The sequence below is a fragment of the Ambystoma mexicanum genome, chromosome 3q (assembly GCF_040938575.1).
Source record: "Ambystoma mexicanum isolate Mex_15411 chromosome 3q, UKY_AmexF1_1, whole genome shotgun sequence".
Lineage (NCBI taxonomy): Eukaryota > Metazoa > Chordata > Amphibia > Caudata > Ambystomatidae > Ambystoma > Ambystoma mexicanum.
Genome location: NC_090926.1, coordinates 758,031,424 through 758,045,501, shown reverse-complemented (window position 1 = coordinate 758,045,501; position 14,078 = coordinate 758,031,424). Strand labels below are relative to the sequence as shown.

At 45.2% G+C, this 14,078-nt stretch overlaps 1 protein-coding gene across 3 annotated transcripts in view; it reads left to right on the top strand.

Annotated features, from left to right (window-relative positions):
- UNK (unk zinc finger) overlaps nt 1-14,078 on the top strand; it is a 1,622,654-nt gene that overhangs the window by 1,016,901 nt on the left and 591,675 nt on the right. For all 3 annotated transcript variants that reach the window (XM_069654746.1, XM_069654744.1, XM_069654745.1), the window contains exon 9: nt 12,534-12,701. In XM_069654746.1, coding sequence (XP_069510847.1) covers nt 12,534-12,701 — 168 coding nt within the window. The remainder of the gene's footprint in view (nt 1-12,533; nt 12,702-14,078) is intronic.

The window sequence follows — 14,078 nt, the reverse complement described above, 5'->3', positions numbered from 1 at the left end:
TAGCAGAGAAGAGCCAAGACTTAGGGATAATAAAGGAAAGGTACGTGGAACACGGAGGAAAGAAACAGGAGCGTACCAACCCGGAAGCCTAACGCGAATAGGTTGCAACGCGCGGACTTCCAGGTTGGCGCTCCTGATAAAGTGCGCCGTTGGAAAGACGGCCGAACGCTAGAACGCTGCCGGAGAACGCGCGGCTGCGTAGCGGCCATGTCAATGGCCGCTCCAGCGCCAGCGTCTCCATAAGCACCAGCGGTCGCGGCCGCGGTCGCCGAGCGTGACAGTAGATTAGGAGAAGGTTGATATGATTGCAAGGGCTGCTGTCACTCTCTGCTGCTCGCCACAGGTGCCGCTCGCTAGGGATCATGCCCATATCCAGCACACAACTCCCAGCGCACAAGGTAAGCCAACGGCACATGCTGATGCACATGGCAATAACCTGTATTGTATCCACTTCCCCCGGGTGCTAGTCTCAGCACTGGTCTTGTGGTCGTGCACTCCTCCCCATATACCTCCTCAACCATATCCCGAGGATCTGCACAGCTGCCGCCAGCTTCTAAACCCCATCATGTTCACTCCAGCCCAAGCCCGGCCCACTCCGTACCCCTGATGCCTCACACAACACGTCCTGCCCGACCTCCACGCATGGCATACTACCAGCATTGCCCCTGCAGCAACCACTAGCCCTCTCACTCGCTCACCTACACTGCTCCACACTATCCAGACCTCCCCACTCCCCACAATCATCTTACCTCCTCTCATCCACTGTCCAGTCCACCTCCCCCACAGCTGATCTCACAGCACACCTGCAGCAACTAAATGGGCCCATGCACGTCACCTCCCCAGACCCACCCTCTTCCTACCCTCCCTGAATGATTTGCACCTCCAGCCCGTAACGACAACCAGGCTTCCATCCCTGCTAGCCTACAGCACCAGACATCCTCTGACAGCCCCTTCATAGTGCATTCCAGCACCCCTGCCCCCAAACCTTGCATCACCAAGCAGCACACAAGTAACACCGGCATCCTGCAACGATGCCACCCCTCCTCCCCGCATCCCACGGCTGCCGGTTCAGACTCCAACCTCACCGAATGCCACACCCAGCACCACGACTTCCAAGCCCACGCTATGCACCTCTCATCAACCCAAAACCCCATACCTAAAACCAATCTCCACCCACAGCCACCTTAACACCCACCAATACCATTCCACCTACGCCTCAACCACACAACACGCTCTCACTCTCCATTATAGCCCATAACGCTCTTCTAAGACTCAGGACCACCACCCCATGCGCTAATCAGACCCAGCCCACTACACCACAGATGCCTGCCTCCAGATCACTCTCCATCAGAGCCTGGAATGCTTACCTAGGTTACAGGATCACTACTCCATATACTGATCGGCCCGAGCCTACCACACCAGAGATTCCTGCCATCAACTCTGCGCCTAACCATTCTGTCCCACTCCAACCAACGACCACACATCCTAACTCAAACACCACCATGCCACACCTCCTTCCGGTGCGATGCGCCCTCCTTAACACTAGGTCCATCACTGCTCATCCTCACGAAATCCTAGACATCATCACCATTAATGATCTAGACATCCTATCCCTCACTGAGACTTGGCTCTCCACAGCAGCAGGCCCAACCCTCTCCATTGTCATCCCCGCTGGCTATGTCATCCTCTGTCGTGACAGGACAGACAAAAGGGCGGTGGAGTAGCCCTCACTTACAAAGACTTTCTCCCTCTACATGCCTCTTCCACTACCACTATGCCCTACTGCAAATCCCTGTCTGCCAAACTTAGATGTTTGCCGAATAACACTATTAACATACATCTCATATACCGACCACCAGGACCCATTGCCTACTTTGAAGATGACCTTAGCCAACTGACCTCTACCAACCTCAAACCCTCCACTCAACTTATACTACTGGGTGACTTTAACCTGGGCTTCAAGGACACCAACGACACAAACGCTACTACCATAGCCAATTCTCTAGCAGCCTTTGGATGCACCCAACTCATCACAGATCCCACACATGCCCACGGCCGAACCCTAGATTGGCTGATAGAACACAACTGCAACATCACCATATGATGTAACCTAATATGTCCTTGGTCTGACCACCATCACCTTCTACATTCCAGCCTTTAGCAAGCCAGCCAAACCCATCCCTATCCATAACATAACTATGGCCGCAGCTCACGCAACCTGACGAGTGCCAACATCATTCCCCTCATCAACACACCCCTCCCTGCCACGCTTGACCCCTCAGCCTTAGTTGACCACTATAATACCCTGCTTCGCAATGTAGTCAACATCCTTGCTCCTTTCAAAGCCAAGAGGCCTACAAACCCAAACCACCACAACTCCTGATTTACCCCAGAACTATGCGCCGCCAGAGCAGCTAAACACACAGCAGAAGCCTTTTGGCTCAAATCCCCTATCCCTGTGAACAAGAGCCACCTCTCTTCTCTCTCACACCACTACAAACAGCTGATCCTCACCTCAAAAGCCTCCCTATGAAACACTAGAATCACCAAGGCGGCCTCAAGGTGCTGGGAACTCTTCACCATTCTTTGCAAACTTGAAACTCCCCTGTCCCCCCTCAGACGCCATTGTCAAAGACAACGACTGGTGTAACAAGATCCAAGACTTTCCCACAGGTAGTCACACAGCTCCAAGCCAGAATACTCACCAAACAAGCCTCTCTACCCACAGCAGACTTCCAATCGGGACCCACCCGGGATGACATCCCACCCTTCAAGTTTCAGCCTACCAATGTAACCACCCTTGGCAACATCATCTCTCTCCTTAAACCCTCCTGCTGCAAGCGAGACGCCCTCTCAGACTCTGTGGTCAAAGACTGCATTGAGCCCCTTCTCCCTTTTGATAGCTTCCCTTATCAACTTGTCCTTCACTACCTGCAGTGTCCCCCTCCCACTCAAGGAATCCCGGATTTCACCGCTACTGCAAAAACCCACCCTGGACCCTGCCATCTACACCAACTACCACCCCATCACCACTGTCCCCTTCCTCCTCAAAATCATAGACAGAGTAGCTTATCTATAAATACAATCCTTCCTCGAACACCATCACATCCAGTCAGGCTTCCACCCCAAGCACAGAACAGAAACAGCCCTCCTCGATCTAACAAATTAGCTAGACACAGCCAACGACTAAGGATACTTATTCCTGCTCCTCCTTCTCGACCGTTCAGCAGCATTTGACCTTTATAGAACACAAGATCCTCTGCCAAGCACTCTAATCCGCCGCCCACTTAACCCCAGATACCATTAACTGGATCGCCTCCTTCCTATCCAACAAATCCTCTAGAGTTTTTGCAGGCAAGGCCACTACCTCCCCAACACCCAACTCTTGTGAGGTACCACAAGGCTTGTGTGTCTCACCCATCTTGTCCAAGGTCTACACTAAGCCACTGTTCGGCTACCTTGACACCTTAGGTATCTCGTAAACCAACTACGCTGATGATACTCAAATTCTCACCCCCCTCTCTGGCGATTACCTGAAAGACACCCGGAGAATCGACGAAATATATGAAACCATCCAAGCCTGGATGGCAGCTCACAGTCTCTGCCTTAACGACAAAAATACTGAGCTCTTTATCATTGGGCCTTCTGTCCGCCTTAAGAGGCCTCCGCAAAGATTACACACCCTTCATCATTGATGAACACAAGATCCTGGTAGCACCCTCCGTCAAGACTTTGGGGGGGGTCTACCTCGATTCATCGCTCTTCATGTCACGCCACGGCAACCACATCACCTCGACCTCAGGCTATGCGATCAAACTAACGCAAGCAAATCCTTCTTCACCACCACAAACAACCATCTGGAAGTTGCACAAGCTCTTATTTGCTCAGAACTTGACTACTGCAACTCCCTACTCTGCGGAACCTCAGAAAAACATCTCTGCAAACTTCAAACCACCCAGAATAATGCCCTCCTGAACTTGGACAAACTGGAACACACGTCAGTGTCTAGGAGAGCGACTCACTGGCTTCCAGTAAAGAACAGAATAACCTTCCAAATCCTACCCCTCACCCACCGATGTCTCTTGAACAACAACCCAAGCTACCTGGTGTCCAGTCTTAGAAAACACATTTCAGCAAGACCCACCTGGTAGGCCTAAAGTCACTGCCTAGTCACCCCAAGGTACAGTTGGGCCAAAGCTGGGGGCACCGCCTTCTCAGTTCGAGCACATCACTCTGGAATATGCTACCCCCGCACCTGCGGGATGAACCATCTTACAATGTTTTCAGAAAGGAACTCCAACACTGTTGTTTAACTGACTTGTATCCGCTCCCTACCGTTTACTGTATTTCTCCTCTTGTAACTAGCGCCTAGATGCCTACGGGCTGTGAGCACTGCTATAAATGCACACATAAATAAATAAAGGAACAAAGATAAGGAGTCGCTACAGCATGTATACATTTAAAGACATGACAACAAAACTGATATTCAAAACAGTGCTAAAGTGTTAACCAACGTAAACGAGCCAGGTAAGAAGTAAAATGAGCAGACCTAGGAAGACGATAAAAGAATACAAACCGCAGAGTGCATAATAGAGCGTAAAGGAAAAAGGGCAAAGTTAGGGAGTCCAATCTCAAGAGAACAATAGTAATCTAAACGAGAAAGAACCATTGACTGAAGCTGATTTTTTGTGGCAGAGAGAAGGTAAGTAAATGACCCTTTCCAGACTCGAAAAGGTGAGTTGTAGTGGAGAAAAAGATATGGACCGAGGAGGAGAACTTTTTGAAAGAAGCAGGATAGAAAAGGATTTCGGTTGTATTGGGATTTTGACAAAAGAAACAAGAGGATATCCACTATTTTATGGCAGCTAAACAAGCAGACAGACATTGTTGGATAGATTCAGTAAATGATGGAAATGATACTAGAATCTGGTTCTCAAAAAACACAAAAGAAAGACTAATGTTGGACCCTAAGGCCCACAAACAAATATGTCCAAACTCGTGAATTCAGAATTACTACACTTCTGGTGTACATTCTGCTTCTAATGAAAGGAGATTATATGCCAACATTAGATATGAAAGATGTCTACTTTCATATTTCAATGCTCCCAGTTCATCGCAAAAATGTGTTTCAAGATAGGCAAAAGACACTTTCAATTCAAAGTACTTCCTTTTGGAATAGCATTGGTACCTTGTCTTCACCAAGGTGCTTGCAGTAGTAGTTGCACATCTGTGGTCCAAAGGAATTCCAGTGTACCCTTATCTGAACGACTGGTTAATTACCAAAAAAAGCAGCGCTCTACTAGCACAGATTCCAAGTTATGTGCTTGGTCGTCACATAACAGTCAGAACCATTATGAAACTACTTGCACAATAGCTCCATGCATCTTTATAGTTCCACATGCAAGACTCCACATGCGCTCCTAGTAACAATTGCTAGCACAACAGTGGCCTCGGGGAACAGGCAAGTGCGAGTACCTAGCGGTAGTCTCTCGAAAAATAATCAAAGCACTAAAATGGTAGACAAAAGAAAACATAATGGAGGGGAACGTTTTTGTCAATCCACCCGTACAAATAACTATAACACACACATCCATGACAGGATGGGACGCGCATTGTCAGCACATCACCACACACAGGAGGTGGCCCACACGACAAGTAAAACATCACAGCAATGTGCTGGAGATCCTAGAAGTAAAGATGACACTGAGCTATTTTCAAAGGAAGTTAATAGGAACAAACTTTCTTATCAACAAAGACAATACAACTGCCATGTTTTATATCGGCAAACAAGGGGGGACTCTCTCAGTGCAGTCCCAGATCGTACAGAATATACGGCAGCTGTCAACTAGACAACTGTCTAGCGGAAAGTTTAAGATGAACCATCATACAGAATCAAACCGATTTTTGCTCAGTGGGGTCAACTAACCATAGACCTCTTCAGAACACCAGAAAAATGTCTGGATTCCCAGTCGTAGATGCACGAGACGTCCTTAGGAACCAGAGAAGTATCCATCCCTGTCAGGGTTACTCACTTCCCCGTGGAACAGTTGAACAAGATAGCAAACAACTAATCCCAGCAGGGGCGACTTATTGGTTGTGTCCCTTTTCTTAACCTCAGTGCAGGTCACCAACACAGAAGCTATGTGGGGTGAAAACAAGCAAGCATTTAGTAACCAGGCTTAATTGTGTTTTTATGCAATAAACATACTCAGAACCCTGATCATAAGAGAACACTAAATGGATTACCTTGAAGTATCCACTGGGGAATTCCTGTTTTTAGCACGGGAGGACCACTACTATATGCAGTACTGCAGTAATGCAAAACAGGAGTTAAATGGTATACATTAGCGAATCGCTCCTTACTGGCATCGCTGCTTTAATGAACAAGGTATATAGTAGATGTATATTGTAGTGAACATATACTGGAAGCTTAAATTGGAAACTCATTTGAGCTAAAGAAATGTAGGCACTCCAATTTTACTGCTGGATGCAGAACGAGCGTGGAACACAAGACAACAAAAATTAAAGGAACGTTGCTAGGAACAACTCCTATCTCACATGGCTAAATACCTAATCTGGGTATTTCTAACAGAGGAGCAGTCGGATTGTAGTAACAGGCAGTTTGAGACACTGCTCGCTCATGTCCCAGTTTCTTTTATGTGCGCAGAGAGAATTGAGTCCCCCCCCCCAGCAGCCATCTTGATAACCACTAGACCGACACGTCTAGAACCTGAATGCATCCTACCTGGCGGCCATATTGGATAACGTGGAACCCGCGTTACTATTTCATCTATCTGAACGAAGCCCACGGGGAGTTGGATAAAATGATTTCACAACGTACTTCCCAAAAGGATTTCAATGGCTGTAACGACAAGTCCACCTTGGTTGTCCCAGTCTCCCTTGTAGCAAGTGGGACACCCTAACCTGAGTCCTAACAAAAAAGCAAAATACCCTAACTTTGCGCACAGGTACCCACATCAGAGGTCCCTAGGACATGCGCTATGGGTAAGTTGGTTAGGCATATTTGCTTATGCTTTTCCCCTTGCACCACTGTTACGCAGTGTGGTGCACAAATTGCCCCAAAAGCATCTCATAATGATTTTCATTGCACCAGTGTGGGCAAGACAGCTGTGGTACTCCCACCTACTGAACATATACACGTATCCACTAATGAAACTTCTATCGCACAAATGCTACTACTACAACAGCAAATCCTACATCCAACACCTCACATGGTTTATACATCCAACACCTCACACAACCAACGTAGCTGCTTAGTTCCTGAGGTCATATAATTTGGACATTTACAATTACCTACGAGATGCATGGGCATACTTAAGGAGGCATGCAATCTTAACGCGAGACAACCTTACTTCAATATGTGGTAAAGGTTTGTAATTTGATGCACTAAGGAGCAAATGAAACACATTGATTGCTCACCAAATAACATTCTCACTTTCACTTTTCTTCATCTACTAGACTCCAGTCTACTCTAGAATTCCCTCACGGTGCATTTAGCAGCATTGTCGGCATACACAACATCCCAACAGAAAGTCTCTTGGTGGAAAACATCTGTGGTCATGGCTTTTATGGAAGGATTCAATCTCATATACCCACCAGTGGCTCATCCCACCACCGGGATGGGATTTTAACATTGTTTTATATAAACTTATGGGTTCAACTTTTGAACCAATGTACAAAGCTTCATTAAATGACTTTACATATAAGGTTGCAGTCCTCATTGCCATCACTTCAATCAGAAGAATAAGTGAGCTTCAGGCATCATTTGAGTCTAAACCTTGTGTCTCAATAGCCGAGAACAAAGTGTTTTAAAGAACACATCCAAGGTTTTTACCAAAATACATTTCAAAATTCCATGTCAATACATTTGTTCCAGCCTTTTCTCAAAACTATCGAACTTGGTTGAACGAGCACTCCATATGCTTGACATATGCAGAGCAGTAATGTACTACCTCAACAAAAACATCTCTGTAAAATAGATCAGTTATTTGTTTCATGGCAGCAGAGAGTGAGGGAGATCCATTTGCAAAGAAGACTATTGCCAGATGGATTATTAGGTGTGTAGAGCACTGCTGTATGCTTTCTTAGAAGTCTCTCCCTTTTACACCTAAAGTGTATTCTACACGTAGTAAAGGAGCAACACTTGATTTCATTGCTAACATACCTCCAGAAGCAATTTATAAAGCAGAAGCCTGGAGTACAGTACACGCATTCACATAGCACTATTGTGTTGTTACATAAGCAAGTACAGACTTGCGAGAGAGACAAGCAATGTTTTAAATATCTATCAGCCACAGTCCCTTCAGCTCTCCAGCCACTTTAATCGGGTAGTACTTGCTAGTCTATGCAAAGCATGTGAATCTAGGCAGATTTACAATGCTCAGAAGACAAACACTACTTATCTTTTAGTGCTTGTTTCTGCTTAGAATCGCATGCTCCCACCCAACCCAATTGGTGAAGACAGTTACAATAAATCTTCCGAGCAGGAAAACAAACAATCTGTGAATGCTGACCGTGAGGGATCATGGGTAGCTGTAAACATAGTGTAGTGATAGTGTAACAGCAACGCCACTATCGACGCCCACTGTTTGAATACAAAAACAAGATTTAACACTCTGCACCAACCAATAGTTGGTGGCCTGTGCAAAACCTGATTCTAAGCAGCTGCAAGCCACAGAAAGAGGATTGCTCGGTATGTAATGTTTATATTTCTGAGGCTTATGGATCTACTTGGTCACATACATTGCATCAGCCGACATCTAGTGATTGGTGTGGAGTATTACATTAGGTTTTGTTTTCGAATTTGAACATGGGTGTTGACAGGGATGTTACTGTAACAATATTCCTACAATCAATGTCTTCAGATTTTTTTTTCTGCTATCCGTTTGGTCGCTACACACAGAGTTTGTTCCAATTACTTATAAAACGTAATGCTCAACTCCGAACGATTAATCTTGTCAACTACTTTTGACACCCATTTCGCACAGATGACTTCACGACTACCAAAAAGGATCTCAGCGGATACTGTAGAGGGCACAGGAGATCAACAGCCCATGCCATCGTATTTCTGGGATGAAACCCAGACAATGGGGAGAGTGGGGGAAAATACTTGTTAAGCAATTCTTACAATGCCTCCTTTCATTCCCTTCACCCTGTGAGAAACCAGAAGGTCTCGCCCGCTATTCCCTGGGGGTCTCTCTCTCAGGTTTCCATGGCACAGCCATCGCCTTTGGATCCAGACTCTGCGGGTGGACCAACTAGGTGAGGGATCTTCGGGGAGTGGGACACCTGATGGCAAGACACGGTACGCCTTCCCTGTAACATCTTTACCCAATCCGACACCTGACTTCCATTAGCCTTCCCCGCATGTTTAAAAGGTGGAGCATGAGAGCGCACTCTGAGCAAGGCAAAGCACACAAAGGAACAGTACTTTTCCGACGGCAGCTGAACGAGGGAAGAAATATGGCAAACCAAGAAGGATATGCAAAAGAGGGAGCTACCCTTGACCTTTCCGGCGAGAAACCATTGCTTTTCAGAACCCTTTAGAATACAAAGCATAAGGCCAGGAAACCAAACTGAAGAATCCTGTATTGTGTCAGAGATACCCGGGCCCTCCTGCACGGCTGACCGAGTCAGGGAGGATCAGCAGCTGACGTGGTACTGTCCTTGGCTCCAAGAACAAAATAGTGCCTGAGAGAATAACACAGCTGGTGAGTTGGGGAGACCAATACAAGACGGGTCTGTGTTGAAGTCAAGGTTGCAAGCGGCAACATTGTATAAAGAGCGCAAGTATGAAGATGGAAAAGCGTGTGATGAAAAACGTGAGGAAAGCTTAATTGCTGATGAATGTTTGAACATTTACGGGAGATACAATACCCGTTAGTGGTCTAGCGCCGCGTGGATGCTCAATCAAAGGTCTCTGTAAAGGTATCTAGCCAAGATGTGCCAGAAACGAAAGTAAGAACATTATGCGAAGTGAATCGAAGTGGTCCTGCAACGGTTATGTCAAGAGGAAAACATAGAAAGTGAGATTACATGCTCCAAGCCCGAATGAGGGAGACCAAAAGTGAATATTGTGCTAAAGGGATCCGAGCCCGAACAAGGGAGATCCATGGTCCGAGCCGTAATTAGGAAGACCAGTTGTGAACATTGTGGTTAAAAAGGGTCCGCAAGCCTGAAGGAGGGAGACCAATTATGAATACCGGAAGTGAGAACTTGTGCATTTGAAAATCCTGATAAGAAAGGAACTTTGGTCCTTGTTTGTTATGACAGGCCCTCTGCAGCAATAGACTGTTATTGGGCAGAAGGCTTTGGCAAAAGGCCCCGATACCAATGTTTTGAACTGTATCCTCGTGACATAGAAGCCAGAGTGTGTGTGAAGCTTGAACGTGCCGCCCAACATATTTCTTGAACACTCTTCTTTTTGCAAACCTTATGGTCCCACGCCATTTTGTATTTAGAAGTAAGTATTGGCAATAGGTTTATTTGTATAGGCCCCTTTATTTTGACAGACTCAAGTGGACTCTGTTATTATTATTTGATCGTCGTAGCTTGCTCCCATCCTTAGATTTAGGTTAGGATAGGCGTTCAACCAACCCATTGAAGTTCAATGAACACCCTTGAACTGTGATCATTTGTCTGTCTTCACCGTTTGATACCATGCCTTCCTTACAACCCTCAATATCTGCTCTGTTTTATAATCATGCCAATGGAGAACACGCCCTTTACATTTTCTCCTTCTTGTAATAAAAAGTTTCCCTGCAAAGGCATACAGCGTGTGCAACAACTGTCTTCAAAGGAACCATCTAGAAGAGAAGTATCAAGAGTGTAAGCTCTTTAAGCCTAACTCACTAAAGGAACTCTGAAAGAAACATTTGGTAGCTTATACAAAGCAGGCAGCATCATCTGTTGTGTCTTCTGCATCAGAACATCTCAAAGCCGATGAAGATCGTATCGGTTTCGAGCGGAAATCCAAGGAGCCCACTAATAGGAAATTTCCATTTCCCGTCAGCCTGTCCCCAGCTCCATAGAGCAGGTGTCAAGCCTAGCTGTGGAGACTACAACTGGTGACAAAAAGGGTTGCCACATAAAAACAAAACCTAAAACAAACGAGGGCTGCTCAAAGCCAGTGGTCAAAACCTCAACTAAGGCTAAACATAAATAGATGATGCACAACACCGGCTCCTTCAATGCTGAAACATAAAACGGAAACAAAACGTTCAGGCATGAATGTAGAATCCTCAAGCCATGTTTTAAAATGCTCAGAGGGCTCGAAGCATACTCTTCCGGCCCGACCAAATATGTTTCCAAAAAATTACATAAACCGCAACCTTCTGGTATGGCAGACAGTGAGGGTTCCCTTTTGCAAATCATTAAAAAAAAAAAAGGCATGTTTCAGGAATCTGAATCCGAGGAAGATATATATCAAATGTCATCTTCCTCCACTAAAACTAAGGAAAGGTTACAGGAGACAAATGGACAAGTTATCTTCCATTTATGGATTGTTTTTAGAACAAAATGCACTAAAAAAAGAAACAGCCCGTGAGTATAGTGCTCCCATTAACAAAATTCAAAATATGCCCTATCGGACTACCCTTGAAGAAGAGGGTACCCTTTAGGAAGACTTAAGTGGTAGAGCCAGATGACTACCTTATGCCATCACCTGACATTATAGAGCCACCCATTACATCCTTCTTCAGATGATCAAGGCGTGTGCAATGATCTTCTGAAGAGGACTGCAGACATGATTAAAATGGAAACAAAGAGTTGGGGGAAGAAACAGACTTTATAGAAGACATACTTTTCGAGAAAAAGCAGGTGGGACAATATGTACCACAGACAACTTGTTGAGATGAAATAGTGTACTGTATTGCCACTGGCTCTTAACATCACAAATCAAAGGCATCCTTGAATGAAAATGGTCTCATAGTACGATCCAAACAGACTCACTTTCAACTCTTCCTTGCGAATATTGTGAGGCGCAAATGGGATCAACTACGTATAGTGCTTGCAGGGTTATAAATAGTATTTTCTGCTTTCACGAGCATGTGTTTGGCAGGGTCCTACTCCTCTAAGAACACCTGGATATGTTGAATTTATATTAATTTGTGCAAACAAAGGAAAATAGTGTTACAACCGTTTTAAAAACAAAAAATGTAGTTTTTATCTTTGTGTTCTCAAAAAGTATTTTCCAAATATGCGCATCTGTTTTCAGACAAGCAGCCTGAGAAAGCATCAGCAGCATTTTAGCAGTGGGGGAGGCCCTCATGTTTAATTTCATTGGGTAACAATTGTTCTTGCTAAGTAACATTTTTATCTTGTTTTACCTAGCCTTTTACTTGTGTATATATGTGTTGCTTATACCAGCAGGTACGGTAGTGTGTGGAGGTAACAGCCATTACAGCCTGTTGTCACTTCTTATGCATTGTGCTAATTGATTTGGCATGTGTCGGTATAGCGGGACTTGCTGCTCCATCATTTGAACCTTAAGGTATTGTTCTGTCTCTTTTCAGATCATTTGCAGTACCGGCAGCTTTGGGAGTCCCTCAAACATATGTGGGTCACCCCCTGGCATCCAAGGGAATCCTCACAGCTGGGAGAACATCTGCCTCCCTGCCGACACCACTGGGACTGCCGCTGGCAACTACAAGAAAGCACCAGGTTTCGAGAGAGAAGACCAGGTAGCAGCAGATTATATGAAGTTTCAAAAACCCGGTCTGCAGTCCTCTGCTTGGTAGATGAGGCCGATAAAAGCATGTACTGTACAGAAAAACCTTGACTTGTGACAGACTACACATTTTTGTACATTTACCGATGTGTGTGACATATATGTTCAGGTACAAATATTTTCTAATCTATTATGCATCTTAGTTAAGACATGCATATGATGCTTCAATCATGGTATTTTGTCATCAATGTTCATAAACACTGAATATTGCCTCCACTGTAAGGACTCAAAGCATGTATTTAGAGAAAAAATTTGACCAATCATAGCCTATATGGCTTACTTTGTTCTTTTTCCCTCATTTCTTTTTTAAATCTCTTCATTAGATTTTCAGCAATTCATAACATCGTCACATAGATCCAATAAAATATTGCAATAAGCATTCAATAACCAAAGTTTCCGAACATCTCACATCGTATACTTCATTAACATAACCACTCTATGTGAAACATAAAATAATAAAGCATTACCAAAGGTACTCATTTGTAACAGGGAAATAAAAGAGAAATCGACAAGTCTGATATGCTATAACGTATAATAAAGAAATAGGTGCCATGTATCTTTAATTCTAATAGATTTCTCCCTCCCATGAATTCTTAATCTTAGAACTATCCTACATACACAGGCCTGGCTTTGGAAATGTCCAACTGCCGATGGCAGCACTCTGAAGCTCTGCTTTGGCTGTGCTTGCTCTTGTTGGCACCCAAGCCTTGGGAGGTGAATATAGGAAGTCCGACGTGCCTCATGAGATCAGTTCCCTTTTTCTAGGTCTTTGCTGCTCTGCACAAAAGTGGGAGAACTACCAAGTCCATGGCTCGATCAGAGCCCTCAGCCTCTGAAGGAGAGAAGTCTTGTGCCACCATCAGTGAACCGTAGGGGTCATATCACTTTCAAGAAGCATATAAAAAAAGAAATGGTGTTGGAGATCTCATTTATGGAGTGACTTTGCCCAGTGGGCACTCCAAAATGTAACAGTTACTCACGGTCATGGGAATCTGCTTCTGACTCCGAGACATCATCACCTACTTGGTTCAGGAACCTTTCACCACTAACTCCTGTACTCCAGAACATTGGAGAACCGTGAAGGAATTTTTCCTTTTGGTGCTGGACCTCTTCACAAAGGCCCCAGAAGCTTCAACCCTGGAGCTGGTGTTAATAGAAAGATGATCTGTGCCGTTTAAGGCTGGTAGAGGTCTATTTGGCCTGACGCCGCACTCCTCTGAGCGTGGTCGAAGCCATGGATCTATAGACTTACAGCATTGTACACTTGTGTGTCTTGGCACTGGTCCACATGGCTCCTTCTCAAGAATGCCTGACCAAATTTAATTACATT